Source organism: Balaenoptera musculus, chromosome 4 (assembly GCF_009873245.2).
Source record: "Balaenoptera musculus isolate JJ_BM4_2016_0621 chromosome 4, mBalMus1.pri.v3, whole genome shotgun sequence".
In the NCBI taxonomy this organism is placed as follows: domain Eukaryota; kingdom Metazoa; phylum Chordata; class Mammalia; order Artiodactyla; family Balaenopteridae; genus Balaenoptera; species Balaenoptera musculus.
In genome coordinates, this window is record NC_045788.1 from 60,474,427 (window position 1) to 60,491,097 (window position 16,671).

At 36.4% G+C, this 16,671-nt stretch overlaps 1 protein-coding gene across 7 annotated transcripts in view; it reads left to right on the top strand.

Annotated features, from left to right (window-relative positions):
• ATP11B (ATPase phospholipid transporting 11B (putative)) overlaps positions 1 to 16,671 on the top strand; it is a 128,190-nt gene that overhangs the window by 63,105 nt on the left and 48,414 nt on the right. For all 7 annotated transcript variants that reach the window (XM_036851894.1, XM_036851895.1, XM_036851896.1 and 4 more), the window contains 7 exons: positions 6,392 to 6,634; positions 7,411 to 7,586; positions 8,082 to 8,150; positions 9,477 to 9,550; positions 9,624 to 9,727; positions 12,792 to 12,973; positions 14,469 to 14,672. In XM_036851894.1, coding sequence (XP_036707789.1) covers positions 6,392 to 6,634; positions 7,411 to 7,586; positions 8,082 to 8,150; positions 9,477 to 9,550; positions 9,624 to 9,727; positions 12,792 to 12,973; positions 14,469 to 14,672 — 1,052 coding nt within the window. The remainder of the gene's footprint in view (positions 1 to 6,391; positions 6,635 to 7,410; positions 7,587 to 8,081; positions 8,151 to 9,476; positions 9,551 to 9,623; positions 9,728 to 12,791; positions 12,974 to 14,468; positions 14,673 to 16,671) is intronic.

The following is a 16,671-nucleotide window of genomic DNA, read 5'->3' on the forward strand; positions in this document are numbered from 1 at the left end:
CCACATCTTCTTTATCCATTCATCCGATGATGGACACTTAGGTTGCTTCCATGTCCTGGCTATTGTAAATAGAGCTGCAATGAACATTTTGGTACATGACTCTTTTTGAATTATGGTTTTCTCAGGGTATATGCGCAGTAGTGGGATTGCTGGGTTGTATGGTAGTTCTATTTTTAGTTTTTTAAGGAACCTCCATACTGTTCTCCATAGTGGCTGTATCAATTTACATTCCCACCAACAGTGCAAGAGGGTTCCCTTTTCTCCACACCCTCTCCAGCATTTATTGTTTCTAGATTTTTTGATGATGGCCATTCTGACCGGTGTGAGATGATATCTCATTGTAGTTTTGATTTGCATTTCTCTAATGATTAATGATGTTGAGCATTCTTTCATGTGTCTGTTGGCCATCTGTATATCTTTTTTGGAGAAATGTCTACTTAGGTCTTCTGCCCATTTTTGGATTGGGTTGTTTGTTTTTTTGTTATTGAGCTGCATGAGCTGCTTGTAAATCTTGGAGATTAATCCTTTGTCAGTTACTTCATTTGCAAATATTTTCTCCCATTCTGAGGGTTGTCTTTTGGTCTTGTTTATGGTTTCCTTTGCTGTGCAAAAGCTTTTAAGTTTCATTAGGTCCCATTTGTTTATTTGTGTTTTTATTTCCATTTCTCTAGGAGGTGCATGAAAAAGGATCTTGCTGTGATTTATGTCATAGAGTGTTCTGCCGATGTTTTCCTCTAAGAGTTTGATAGTGTCTGGCCTTACATTTAGGTCTTTAATCCATTTTGAGTTTATTTTTGTGTATGGTGTCAGGGAGTGTTCTAATTTCATTCTTTCACTTGTAGCTGTCCAGTTTTCCCAGCACCACTTATTGAAGAGGCTGTCTTTTCTCCACTGTATATGCTTGCCTCCTTTATCAAAGATAAGGTGACCATATGTGCATGGGTTTATCTCCAGGCTTTCTATCCTGTTCCATTGATCTATGTTTCTGTTTTTGTGCCAGTACCAAACTGTCTTGATTACTGTAGCTTTGTAATATAATCTGAAGTCAGGGAGCCTGATTCCTCCAGCTCCATTTTTCGTTCTCAAGATTGCTTTGGCTATTCGGGGTCTTTTGTGTTTCCATACAAATTGTGAAATTTTTGGTTCTCGTTCTGTGAAAAATGCCAGTGGTAGTTTGGTAGGGATTGCATTGAATCTGTAGATTGCTTTGGGTAGTAGAGTCATTTTCAAAATGTTGATTCTTCCAATCCAAGAACATGGTATATCTCTCCATCTATTTGTATCATCTTTAATTTCTTTCATCAGTGTCTTATAATTTTCTGCATACAGGTCTTTTGTCTCCTTATGTAGGTTTATTCCTAGATATTTTATTCTTTTTGTTGCAGTGGTAAACGGGAGTGTTTTCTTAATTTCACTTTCAGATTTTTCATCATTAGTGTATAGGAATGCAAGAGATTTCTGTGCCTTAATTTTGTATCCTGCTACTTTACCAAATTCATTGATTAGCTCTAGTAGTCTTCTGGTAGAATCTTTAGGATTCTCTATGTATAGTATCATGTCATCTGCAAACAGTGACAGCTTTACTTCTTCTTTTCCGATTTGGACTCCTTTTATTTCTTTTTCTTCTCTGATTGCTGTGGCTAACAATTCCAAAACTATGTTGAATAATAGTGGTGAGAGTGGGCAACCTTGTCTTGTTCCTGATCTTAGTGGAAATGGTTTCAGTTTTTCACCATTGAGGACAATGTTGGCTGTGGGTTTGTCATATATAGCCTTTATGTTGAGGAAAGTTCCCTCTTGCCTACTTTCTGCAGGGCATTTATCATAAATGGGTGTTGAATTTTGTCGAAAGCTTTCTCTGCATCTATTGAGATGATCATATGGTTTTTCTCCTTCAATTTGTTAATATGATGTATCACGTTGATTGATTTGCGTATATTGAAGAATCCTTGCATTCCTTGGATAAACCCCACTTGATCATGGTGTATGATCCTTTTATTGTGCTGTTGGATTCTGTTTGCTAGTATTTTGTTGAGGATTTTTGTATCTGTGTTCATCAGCGATATTGGCCTGTAGTTTTCTTTCTTTGTGACATCTTTGTCTGGTTTTGGTATCAGGGTGATGGTGGCCTCGTAGAATGAGTTTGGGAGTGTTCCTTCCTCTGCTATATTTTGGAAGAGTTTGAGAAGGATAGGTGTTAGCTCTTCTCTATATGTTTGATAGAGTTCGCCTGTGAAGCCATCTGGTCCTGGTCTTTTGTTTGTTGGAAGGTTTTGAATCACAGTTTCAATTTCAGTGCTTGTGATTGGTCTGTTCATATTTTCTATTTCTTCCTGGTTCAGTCTCGGCAGGTTGTGCATTTCTAAGAATCTGTCCATTTCTTCCAGGTTGTCCATTTTATTGGCATAGAGTTGCTTGTAGTAATCTCTCATGATCCTTTGTATTTCTGCAGTGTCAGTGGTTACTTCTTCTTTTTCATTTCTAGTTCTATTGGTTTGAGTCTTCTCCCTTTTTCTCTTGATGAGTCTGGCTAATGGTTTATCAATTTTGTTTATCTTCTCAAAGAACCAGCTTTTAGTTTTATTGATCTTTGCTGTTGTTTCCTTCATTTCTTTTCATTTATTTCTAATCTGATCTTTATGATTTCTTTAGTTCTGCTAGCTTTGGGGTTTCTTTGTTCTTCTTTCTCTAATTGCTTCAGGTGCAAGGTTAGGTTGTTTATTCGAGATGTTTCCTGTTTCTTGATGTAGGCTTTTATTGCTATAAACTGCCCTCTTAGAACTGCTTTTGCTGCATCCCATAGGTTTTGGGTCGTCGTGTCTCCATTGTCATTTGTTTCTAGGTATTTTTTGATTTCCCCTTTGATTTCTTCAGTGATCACTTCCTTATTAAGTAGTGTGTTGTGTAGCATCCATGTGTTTGTATTTTTTACAGATCTTTTCCTGTAATTGATATCTAGTCTCATAGCGTTGTGGTCGGAAAAGATACTTGATACGATTTCAATTTTCTTAAATTTACCAAGGCTTGATTTGTGACCCAAGATATGATCTATCCTGGAGAATGTTCCATGAGCACTTGAGAAAAATGTGTTTTCTGTTGTTTTTGGATGGAATGTCCTATAAATATCAATTAAGTCCATCTTGTTTAATGTATCATTTAAAGCTTGTGTTTCCTTATTTATTTTCATTTTGAATGATCTGTCCATTGGTGAAAGTGGGGTGTTAAAGTCCCCTACTATGATTGTGTTGCTGTCGCTTTCCCCTTTTATGGCTGTTAGTATTTGCCTTATGTATTGTGGTGCTCCTATGTTGGGTGCATAAATATTTACAATTGTTATACCTTCTTCGTGGATTGATCCCTTGATCATTATATAGTGTCTTTCTTTGTCTCTTGTAATAGTCTTTATTTTAAAGTCTATTTTGTCTGATATGAGAATTGCTACTCCAGCTTTCTTTTGATTTCCATTTGCATGGAATATCTTTTTCCATCCCCTCACTTTCAGTCTGAATGTGACCCTAGGTCTGAAGTGGGTCTCTTGTAGACAGCATATATATGTGTCTTGTTTTTGTATCCATTCAGCCAGTCTGTGTCTTTTGGTGGGAGCATTTAATCCATTTACATTTAAGGTAATTATCAGCATGTATGTTCCTATTCCCATTTTCTTAACTGTTTTGGGTTTGTTATTGTAGGTCTTTTCCTTCTCTTGTGTTTCCTGCCTAGAGAAGTTCCTTTAGCATTTGTTGTAAAGCTGGTTTGGTGGTGCTGAACTCTCTCAGCTTTTGCTTGTCTGTAAAGGTTTTAATTTCTCCATCAAATCTGAATGAGATCCTTGCTGGGTAGAGTAATCTTGGTTGTAGGTTTTTCTCCTTCATCACTTTAAGTATATCCTGCCACTCCCTTCTGGCTTGCAGAGTTTCTGCTGAAAGATCAGCTGTTAACCTTATGGGGATTCCCTTGTGTGTTATTTGTTGTTTTTCCCTTGCTGCTTTTAATATGTTTTCTTTATATTTAATTTTTGACAGTTTGATTAATATGTGTCTTGGTGTGTTTCTCCTTGGATTTATCCTGTATGGGCCTCTCTGTGCTTCCAGGACTTGATTAACTATTTCCTTTCCCATATTAGGGAAGTTTTCAACTATCATCTCTTCAAATATTTTCTCAGTCCCTTTCTTTTTCTCTTCTTCTTCTGGGACCCCTATAATTCGAATGGTTGTGCGTTTAATGTTGTCCCAGAGGTCTCTGAGACTGTCCTCAGTTCTTTTCATTCTTTTTTCTTTATTCTGCTCTGCAGTAGTTATTTCCACTATTTTATCTTCCAGGTCACTTACCCGTTCTTCTGCCTCAGTTATTCTGCTATTAATCCCTTCTAGAGTATTTTAAATTTCATTTATTGTGTTTATCATCGTTGCTTGGTTCCTCTTTAGTTCTTCTACGTCCTTGTTAAATGTTTCTTGCATTTTGTCTATTCTTTTTCCAAGATTTTGGATCATCTTTACTATCATTATTCTGAATTCTTTTTCAGGTAGACTGCCTATTTCCTCATCATTTGTTAGGTCTGGTGTGTTTTGACCCTGCTCCTTCATCTGCTGTGTGTTTTTCTGTCGTCTCATTTTGCTTATCTTACTGTGTTTGGGGTCTCCTTTTCACAGGCTGCAGGTTCGTAGTTCCCGTTGTTTTTGGTATCTGTCCCCAGTGGCTAAGGTTGCTTCAGTGGGTTGTGTAGGCTTCCTGGTGGAGGGGACTAGTGCCTGTGTTCTGGTGGATGAGGTTGGATCTTGTCTTTCTGGTGGGTACGTCCACATCTGGTGGTGTGTTTTGGGGTATCTGTGGCCTTATTATGATTTTAGGCAGCCTCTCTGCTAATGGATGGGGCTGTGTTCCTGTCTTGCTAGTTGTTTGGCATAGGGTGTGAGCACTGTAGCTTGCTGGTCGTTGAGTGAAGCTGGGTCTTGATGTTGAGATGGAGATCTCTGAGGGATTTTCGCCGTTTGGTATTACGTGGAGCTGGGAGGTCTCTTGTGGACCAGTGTCCTGAAGTTGGCTCTCTCACCTCAGAGGCACAGCCCTGATGCCTGGCTGGAGCACCTAGAGCCTTTCATCCACACGGCTCACTCTTTCCACAAGGAAAATGTTCCAATGGATTAAAGTCCGAGCCCCCACTTCCAGCTGGACCCGGTTCTGGTGCTTTTCCCACAGCTGAGTCGGTGAAGCACAACTGGCCGAGAGGTGCCACTGTCACTCCCACTTCGCAGCTCACATCTTATTCTTGTTTCTTGAATATAATCTGTTCTTTCACCTCTTTGAGGATATTAGTGACAGTTTCTTTAAAGCCTTCTGCTAGTTGCATTTTCTCAGTTTTTTCCTAGTTCCTTTTTCACTACATCAGTTCTGCTGTAATGTGACATATGCATTCCTAAAATCACTGTGCTATGCAAAATTACTTAGTAAAAACCACAGGGCTTATGGGAAAATGGGATTGGGAAACAACAAAAACTTTGTCAGTAACACATTTAAAATAAAAAGATAAGAACCTAATGACAACAGGACTTGCTAAATTATTAAGAAATACGTAAATACTACAATAAATATGGCACTTTATCTTGAAAATGACCTGAAGTTTACTTGTGGAAGTGGCCATCAGAAGTATTGCAACTTGTGTGTTATTGTGAAGTATTGGAAGGAAGGTTATCTGAAAACAGAAGGAAAGTATAATACCAGATGTGAATGGTTATGGCTCATGACACACATGGTGACCTGAGGTTGCTTGCTAGCTGTTTGAGGTTTGTATATTTCATGTATTCTGGGTGCAGTTTTCTGTGTTCACCTAGTGTTTCTCACAGATGAAACTGTTCATAATCAAACGCAAAGTTCATATTTTGCTCAAATTGTTCCCTTATATATCAATCTCATTGTAATAAATTCTTGTGTTTTCAAGACAGTGTTATAGCGGAACTGCCTGTCATTTGTTTTAGACTCTCTTTACCTTTTCATGTAAGGTGATATCCTCAAATGAATGCTAATCTTTGGTTTTCTTTACAAGTCCAAAAGTTTTCCCTAGAAAAGCCTGGCAGCCCAGCTGTTTTTGGGGGGTATCCCCAAATATCAGTATTGGCTTTTCCTCAGTTTACCCAGAGAGAATAACTGCAGTTCATATTTCTGCTGCTTGTTCAACATAAATTATCCACCCACTCTATAGATGAACATGAACCTAAAGATGCCACAGACTTCAAAGAGTATATAGGTTTTAAATATTTTGTATTACCCTGTTTTGTTTCTGTGGCATCTTTAATTATTTGCTTGTGCTCGGATTATAAGTAAGAGTACAAAGTTCTTTTGTTTAACATAATACCCTGAACATAAAGGTTTGTTTTCTTTTGTTTTCTATCTCTAGGTGGAGTATGTGTTTACAGATAAAACTGGTACACTGACCGAAAATGAGATGCAGTTTCGGGAATGTTCAATTAATGGTATAAAATACCAAGAAATCAATGGTAGACTTGTATCTGAAGGACCAACACCAGACTCTTCAGAAGGAAACTTATCTTATCTTAGTAGTTTATCCCATCTTAACAACTTATCCCATCTTGCAACCAGTTCCTCTTTTAGAACCAGTCCTGAAAATGAAACTGAACTAGTAAGCAATTTTTAAGTTAATAAATAGGAGTTTCATTTGAAATAGTAATTCTTTGTTAGTTGGTGGGTTGTAGGAGAAAAAGTTTAAATGTTAGTGGGGCAAGGAACATACATTTGAAATGTTTATCCTTTGATTCAGCACTGAGAATTTATAGTCATAAGCCAGCTTAACTTGTCACTTAATATGCATCTACTTTACGGAGGGAGGCTCAAGAGGGAGGGGATACGGGGGCATGTGTATGCATATGGCTGATTCGCTTTGTTGTGCAACAGAAACTAACAGTATTGTGAAGCAATTACACTCCAATAAAGATCTATTTAAAAAATATAAATAAATAAATTAAATGTTCCACTAAAATAAAAAATATATATGCATCTACTTTAGTTCTCTGGGTACTTAAATGGGACTAAGTTAAGGAAAGCCCTTTCTGCCTTGAAATAAAGAAGACTTTGCTAAGGAATAGAGCTTCTGAGATCTCAGTTCTTCCACAAAAGAGTTTTCACCTTTGCTTGCAATTTGGTTATGCCTCCTAAAAATATACTCAGATGTTGAAGGGTCATAAGCAAATGTGACATTTTACTCTTGGGATTCAGAAGCAACCAACTATTATTTATGCAATTCAGAATTGTAGCACTCTTGTTCTACATCTTAGTTTATCAAATTATGAGCTGTATTTATTGGCATTTTTTAGAATTTTGTTTTTGGTTTCCTACATGTTCCTACATGTTATTTGGTATTGGTATATTTTATTATGAATATTAATTATGTTTCTGCAGATTAAAGAACATGATCTCTTCTTTAAAGCAGTCAGTCTCTGTCACACTGTGCAGATTAGCAGTGTTCAGACTGATGGCATTGGTGATGGTCCCTGGCAAACCAACCTTGCACCCTCCCAGTTGGAGTACTATGCATCTTCACCAGATGAAAAGGCTCTCGTGGAAGCTGCTGCAAGGTAGTTTAAGTCTAATTTTCAAATCTTCAGAAAAATACATTTTAAATGAAAATGTGAAAATACAAGAACATAATTTTAAATTCTCAGACAAAATTCAGAAACAAAGGTATTTTATTTTTACACATTTTTTTACACATAAAGGTATTTTATTTATATGTATATATTTTTACACATAAAGGTATTTTAAATGAGAATTTGAAATGTCATTAATTTTGTTGTCAAGCTTGCATTAAGTCATATTTTGAAGAAATCTCTTTAAAAGTCTGGTTACTGTGAAATATGAACAATATAATTTGTGAGAAATACTTGTGTATGTATTGTTTTAGATCTACTCTCACCCTTCAAGTTCTTAAAAATAATCCTATACTCAAAGGAAATAACTTTAAAATACACCTTAAACTTATATTTTAAATGTTTTTATTCAAGTTAGTTATATTGTGAATTATAAAATATCATCCTTTAAATCTTATATTTCTTTCTCCTTTTATTCCCTAGATTCGGCATTGTATTTATTGGCAATTCTGGAGAAACTATGGAAGTTAAAACACTTGGAAAACTGGAACGGTAATTTTTTTCTATATTGTAATTTTCTGTATATTAAGTGTTTACTATAGAACAGGAATTGGTAAACTATGACCCAGAAACCAGATCTGGCCTACAGCCTGTTTCTGTACAGCCTGCAAACTAAATTACATTTTTAAAGTGTTTTCCAAAACAAAAAAATATGCAGCAGAGATCATATATGGTCTTCAAAGCCTAAAGTATTTACTGTCTGGCCCCTTACAGGAAAAGTTTACTGACATCTGTTCTAGAATGATGTCAGTATTACATTGTATCTCATCATGGTAATAACAGTATAATGCTCTGAAACTTTCATCTGTATTTTAGCTTAATGGTTCTTGAATTTACTTATGTGTTTATTTTTACACATTCTTAGGGTAATGAGTTTTGTAAATTTCTACTCACTAAATAAAAACTTCCTTATCTTTCCTATGATTTTTATCTTTCAAATATTAAGGAACCGTTGTATTATTTCCAGTATTTCCACTGTTTGATAAATTAGTCCATTCTTACCACATTCATATCTTTCGTGGTTTTATAATTTCTGATCATATCTCAGCTCCACTTGTGCTTTTCCAGACTAGGCTTTTCTGAACTGAATATTGCCCAGTCTTTGGCTACTTTTATCTGGAAGCCTGTCTGGCTCATTTTATCAACTTATAAACCATTCTACTCAGTGTTTTTCTTTGAGATGTGCCAAAACATTCCATATGTACATCATTGTATAAATTCATCCAGAAGACTTTTCAATCCACACCTGACCCATCCACACAAATTCTTTTACAGCTCCCTAGAGAGGCCTTTGTGTCCCCCGACTGCACACACATGCCCTGTCGTAGGTTCAGAATCACTGCTATAATGAGCCTCTGTTGCTAATGTGAGTGTTCGTATTTCTCAGGTGTGTTTAGGCAGAAAAAAGAGTTGAGAATCAGTCACCTTTTTTAATGAGGAAAAACATGAAGCTGGGCAGATATGTATTCCCATTCACATGCTTATTTGACTTAAGGCAAATGAGTGTATCTTTCTGAGTTTAGTAGTCCTCACCTGTAAAATGAGATAAGACCTACCTCCTTTGGTTCTCATGGGTATTAAATGATATAAGGTATGTAAAGTACGTGGCATTTGGTAAGTACTTAATAAATGTCAGTTCCTTCTTTTTCTATCTTGTGTTATTAATGACTCATAATCCATCATCTTGAAAAATGTAATTGAGATTAATTTCTTGTTCTAAATTAACCATCTTATCTTTTATAGGGATTCTTTCCAAATATTCACTTAATATTATTCAAAACAGTACAGATTTTGTCTTTCTTATTTTTTCTTCCTTAGGTATAAACTGCTTCATATTCTGGAATTTGATTCAGATCGTAGAAGAATGAGTGTAATTGTTCAGGCACCTTCAGGTAACCAATTTAAATGTTCATGAATTTTTAGTTAAATAATACTAAGAGCTTGATAACTCATTTTTCTTTTTAGGTGAGAAACTTTTATTTGTTAAAGGAGCCGAATCATCAGTTCTCCCGGAATGTATAGGTGGAGAAATAGAAAAAACCAGAATTCATGTAGATGAATTTGCTTTGGTAAGTGCAAATTTCTTTAATTTAAAAACCGCTAAACATATATATATATGAAAGATTTAGGGTTTCATTTTTGCATTAGTATTTTATCAAAAATTATAGAAATTCTGCAGTTCTGTTACATTATGTGTTGGCTCCTCATTCGTTGGTTAAAATTTGACCTTTTTTAACCTGCTAAAATATGTCTTCTCTTTGCACCTAGTACAGCCAGAGTACTTATGGCTACAAGGACCACTCAGATTGCTATATTAAAAAGGGAGGGACTTCCCTGGCGGTCCAGTGGTTAAGACTGCGTGCTTCCATTGCAGGGGGCATGGGTTCCATCCCTGGTCGGGGGATTAAGATTCTGCATGCCGTGCAGCATGGCCGAAAAAAAAAAAGGAGACGTACAAAAATCCCAAGTATTTGTAGAAACTGGAACCCTGATACATTGCTGATGGGAATATAAATGATATGGCCACTTTCAAAAATAGTTTTACAATTCCTCATAGAACATAGAGTAATATAGAGTTACTATATGACTTGGTAATTTCACTCCTAGGTATACATCCAAGAGAATTGAAAACATACGTCTACACAAAAACTTGTACTTAGCAGCTTTATTCCTAATAGCCAAAAAAAATGGAAAAACCCAAATGTCCATCAACTGATGTGTCATATCCATATAACAAAATGTTATTTGGCCATTAAAAGGGATGAAGTACTGATATATGCCACATCATGGATGAACTTTGAAAAGATTGCTAAGTGAAAGAAGCTAGTCACAAAAGGCCACATGTTCCATTTATATGAAATACCCAGAAAAGACAAAGTCATAGAACCAGAAAGCATATTAGTGGTTGCCAGGAGCTGGAGGAAAGGGGGGAAGGGAAGTGTCTGCTAATGAATATGGAATTCCTTTTGGGGGTGATGCAAATGTACTGGAATTAGGTAGTAATAACAATTGCACGACTTTGTGAGTACACTAAAGACCACTGAATTGTACTTTTTTTTTTTTTTTTTTTTTAAGAAAGATTTATTTATTTATTTATTTATTTTTTGGCTGTGTTGGGTCTTCGTTTCTGTGCGAGGGCTTTCTCCAGTTGCAGCGAGCGGGGGCCACTCTTCATCGCAGTGCGCGGGCCTCTCCCGTTGTGGAGCGCAGGCTCAGTAGTTGTGGCTCACGGGCTTAGTTGCTCCGCGGCATGTGGGATCTTCCCAGACCAGGGCTTGAACCCGTGTCCCCTGCACTGGCAGGCAGATTCTTAACCACTGCGCCATGAATTGTACTTTTTAAAGTGAATTATGGTACGTGAATTATGTCCCTCTTAATAAAAGAATGTAGGAAAATCTTACAAAAACAAAGTGCCACAATTCATGTGAAGAGGAAACTTATTAAGCAGCTCTGTCTCAGTCTAAGAGCCTCATGATCTCTCATTTCTGCATTTCTATAAATGCTGCCCACCTGCCTCTTTTACTTACTTACAGTTTCTTTTCTCCCATTACTTTCTATTTGTTTATGGTCTAGTTCATCTACCACGCTGTAATATCCATAAGAACAAAGGCATTGTTCTATTTTTTTTGGGCGGGCGGGGCAGGGACTACGGGTGGGTCCTCGCTGCGTGTGGGCTTTCTCTAGTTGCGGTGAGCGGGGGGCTACTCTTCATTGCGGTGCGTGGGCTTCTTGTTGCAGTGGCTTCTCTTGTTGCGGAGCACCGGCTCTAGGCATGCAGGCTTCAGTAGTTGCAACATGTGGTCTCAGTAGTTGCGGAGCACGGGATCAGTAGTTGTGGTGCACGGGCTTAGTTGCTCCGCGGCATGTGGGATCTTCCTGGACCAGGGATCGAACCCGTGTCCCCTGCATTGGCAGGCAGATTCTTAACCACTGCACCACCAGGGAAGTTCTATTCTACTTTTCTGTCATTTTAATCCAGAAAAATGCTGGCACGTAGTTGGCACTCAATAAATGTTTGTTGTAGAATGAATTAATTTAGTAACTCTCATAGTCTCTTAACTGTTATTTAAGAGAAACAGGTGTAGGTCATTTGTAAATCAAGGCATGACAACATTTAGAAATCTGCTAAGTAGTGTCATATAGTATTTTAAAACCTTCCCTTTCTGAGTCCTACTATTAGAACATTTATGTTGGGTTTCTCTGAGGAAAATGTATTGCAAGAAAAAGAACTTTTGTAAGCTTTCAGATTTAGATACCAACTTTCAAATATTAACACCATAAGAAAAGTTTACACCTGATAGAATCAGATAATCAAATATATATTCCTAAGTTTTGTGAAATTCCAATTCACCAGTGAAGGTATACAATTTAAAATCATTCATTCAGTGGCTCTAGAAAGTATTGGTTGGTTGATAATGACCACTTTACAGGCTTCTTTATTTGAAATGTGAATTTGTCATATCATGAACCCTCAGGAAATTATAGTCCCCTTTGCTTAAAAAAAAGTTCTTTTAAAGTAGTTAAAAGTGGGGACTTCCCTGGCAGTCCAGTGGTTAAGACTTCACCTTCCAATGCAGGTTCAGTCCCTGGTCAGGACGATCCCACATGCCTCGCGGCCAAAAAGCCAAAAAAACACATAAAACAGAAGCCATTTTGTAACAAATTCAATAAAGACTTTAAAAAAAAATTGTCTAAAAAAAATAAAGTAGATAAAAGTGGAGTTGTAGTGGTTAAAACAGGAGAGAAGAACCTGGGGCTGCCTCTCTCTTGACAATCCTAAAGGTACCATTATAGAACTTTTTGGCTTTCCTGGTAAAACGTATTTAAAATCACAGGTAGATTGTCTTTATGATCCTGTCTAGGCTCTATAATGTTCTACAATTCAGTGACCTTAATTATTTTGAGCAACTGTTTAAGAACTCATCAGAAATTGCAAGAGCTATGATAATATGTGTCCCATAACTCAGATGACTAGGCTTTTGTGACAGTTTATTTCCTATCGCTAGATGATAGTACTTTTTAAATTATTTATAATTGAATTTTGGTAACAGGGTCCTCAGTTTATTTCAATGACTTCTTAATTCCCCATTAGTTATTTTTGTTCAATTTTTGTCTTTAATTTTCCTATTTTAGAAGGGGCTAAGAACTCTGTGTATGGCCTATAGAGAGTTTACACCTAAAGAGTATGAGGAAATAGATAGACGTTTATTTGAAGCCAGGACTGCCTTGCAGCAACGGGAAGAGAAACTGGCAGATGTCTTCCAGTTCATAGAGAAAGACCTGATATTAGTGGGAGCTACAGCAGTAGAAGACAAGTAAGTATCAGACAAATAGGCAATATCACTTTTCTCTCATAAGAATTTTTCTAGCCAAGTGTTTCTAATTTATGACAAATTCTATTTTTTAACATTTTATACTTAATATATTTAAAATCAAAATAGAGAATTAAAACCTTAATTTTTCCCAGTCCATATATATAATTTTTGTTCTAGCCAGCTATGTGAAATAGTTGAAAGAATCCAGCCATGTATAGTTTTGCCTGTAGTCTTGAGTTTTTAGACTATTCCTCAGTGTTCCATACAAAGATTTTAAGCTCCTGCTTAATTCTCCAGCCTCACCTCTTACCACTGCCCCCCTCGACTTTACATTTCAACAGTACCAAACTGTCTAGTTCTCTGAACAACAACTATAGTTAAAAGTGTTCTATTTTGTGCCTTTTTTCGTTGGTAAGGCTGTGCTTTCTGCCTGAATCATTCTTCCCTTATCCATCTGTGAATACCTATTCATAAACCATAGTTCATATATCGCCCCCACTCCAGGAAGACCTTTCCTAACCCCTAATAGTATTAAAAATTCTCTTCTTTGGAAAGCCTCCATGTTTTGTAGGTAGTTCTGTTGTTGTCCTTGTGGCAGTATATTATTTGTTTGAAGACTTTGTCCTCTGTTAGCCTGTGAATTCCTTGAGGTCTACTTATTCTTTGCCTTTGTTCACAGCATCTCTCTCCATGTGTGTTTCACAGTTTCTTGAATTAAATTGAATTCTACAAATTAAGCCTATTGTTATGTTTTTCTCTACCCCCTAGATCTAAAGGTGCTTGCATTTTTTAAAATCCAGGGTTTCATTTACTTTTCAGTTGTCCTCATGAGATTTCTGAGACTCCCTGAGGTTATATGTAGACCATTATTGTCCACAGTCTGATTTTTGAACTAATGAGGTAAGAGATTTTCTTGCCAAAAAAAGAGAAAATCTTCTAATTTGAAATTTAAGACTTTCTAAGAAAATGAGTTTATGAAGACTATATAGTTAGTTGGTTCTATAAAAATCAACTTTGAAGATACACTCTTAAAATATGAAGTTGTAGATTTTACATTTAAGTTTACATAGTGCTCCAACATATCAATACCCTGTGAGCTTCAAAAAACCAAATACATTTACAGTAGTATTATCAGTAACCAAAATGAAGGGAAGGAAACCTTACAATTGTGAGACTGCACAAATGTTCTCATTAAGGCAGTATTGACCCAGGCGATCATTTAGTATCTGTCACCTAAAATGCCTCACAACTCTGGAATGCCCATTGTGACAAACATGTGTTAGCACACAGTTGTAGATTTTATATTAGCCAGGTGGTCACTAATTTGGTTATTCCTATTTTTTCCCTAATGGAAAAAAAATTCAGTTATATTACCATACTATAACATTCCTAGGTTAAGGAGTTCGGAATTACCTTATTTGTACTTTGTGGTTTATACTTAAAATACAGTCAAAACAGTGTTCTCTACTACTAATTTTGTTTCTTTTATTTTCAGACTACAAGATAAAGTTCGAGAAACTATTGAAGCATTGAGAATGGCTGGTATCAAAGTATGGGTACTTACTGGAGATAAACATGAAACAGCTGTTAGTGTGAGTTTGTCATGTGGACATTTTCACAGAACGATGAACATCCTTGAACTTATAAACCAGACGTCAGACAGTGAATGTGCTGAAAAGTTGAGGCAGCTTGCCAGAAGGTAAGAATATAATTATCTGGATCATGGAGTTCAGGGACCAGCAAGCTATGGCCCATGGGCCCAAATACGGCCCACTGCCTTTTTTACAGCCCATGAGCTCAAAATAATTTTTACATTTTTTAATGGATGAAAAAGAAGTCAAAGAAGAGTAATATTTCATGGTGTGAAAATTACATGAAATTAAAAGTTTGGTGTCTGTAAATAAAGCTTTATTGGAACAGAGCCACATTTGTTCATTTACATATCATCAGTGAAGGCTTTTGCACTATAACAGCACAGTTGAGTAATTGGGACAGAGACCTTATAAAGCACTTTTATCATTTCTCACTGCTATACTACACAATTATAACTTGTTCATGTTTTCCGTGCCACACATTTTGCCATATGACATTTTAGTATATTTTTATTATCAGTATTTAACCATCATGTCCAAACATGAAAAGAAAAATGGACTTTTAATATCACACTCTTAAAACATAGTGGAGTGTTGATTATTATCAAATTAGGTGGCAAAGCATTGTGTTTATTATTCAGTGATAATATGCTTTAATATACTGCCTGTTTGAAAAGATAATCAAAAATGAAATACAAAATCTCATTACAGATGGTTCTTTTGCAATAAAATGTAAAATCTCATTACAGATCAGCATTAACAGATGGACATGTGCAATTGATTTTGATGATAGGAAACATGAACTTTGAACCCCAATTAATCAAAATTAATTGGGGTTCTTCCCCCTGCAAAAAAAAAGGTTTCTGTTCTCCTCATTAGTAGACTTCTATTATTTTAAAAATTGTACTTAATTTTTTTTTTTTCGGGACAAGGAAAGATTTATTACTTGCAGCAAGTAAGGAGAACACTGGGGATCCTTCCTAGAATAGTGTCTCCCCCAGACAGCAAACTTGGGGAAGTTTTAAGTTAAGGGTACATGCATATTCATGAAGGGGCTTGAGCAGAGGAGAATTCAGCATAGAATTGGGGCCACGATTGGTAGAGTCCAAGCTTTAGTTGATTGAAGTCATGTGGGTCAACATCATCATTCCATCCTCCACCTGGGTGCGGGCCTTAGTTCCAGCAGAACTCAAAGACTGGCCTCAGGACTTAATGAAGCTCAGGTTCTTGATGTCTCATCACAGAAAGAATTCAGTGAGAGACAAAGTGATAGATAAGAAGTGGATTTATTTAGGGAGAAACACTCCACAGACAAGAGTGTGGGCCATCTCAGAAGGCGAGAGAGGCCCTAATTATTATACTTTTTACTTAAAATTTTTTTTGTCAAAATTTGTTTCCTCTTGGTAGCATAATTACCTACATAATATCCTCAGTTTAGCCTCATGGCCCACAAAACTTAACATCAAAATGTTTACTTCTAACGCTTTACAGAAAACATTTGCCAACCACTGATGAGGTTCACATGACCAAACAGGGAAATTAATCTGCATTTTACTGTTCAAAGATAATTTCATAGGTATTTATGCTCTTAATGCGTTCTCTTTTTCTCTAAACCTGCTTTTTTAGGTAGATCAACTTTATTTAGGAGCCCCCATTTAACACAGTCAGTTGTTTTTACAGTAAATTAGGAGTGCTTCAGTGTAAGCATCAGGGTTGCTTGTGTGTAGCCATCTGAGATATTCTGCAGGGACCTGTCTTTGCAGTCTTGTGATATTAATGCAGAAAAACGAATACGAAAAGACAGTGCCACAGTTGTCAATGTACATTCAGTGCTTGATTTACATTTGTTATGCAGGGATTGATGTGATACTAACCTCTAGATTTCATCAGAGAAAAACTTACTTAAGGAATGTTTTAAAGAGACAGTACAGCTCTCAGAAGGGTCTTTGCTTGAGCTCAAAAAGGTGATTGATCTAGGTAATTATACTACAGTTTTGGAGCAGTGCCGACACTATTGTGATTGCTTAAACATTTAAGTATCATAATGTCAAGAACTCCCTAAAACATACAAACTATTTGCTCAGAATCATTTACTTCTTAAATATT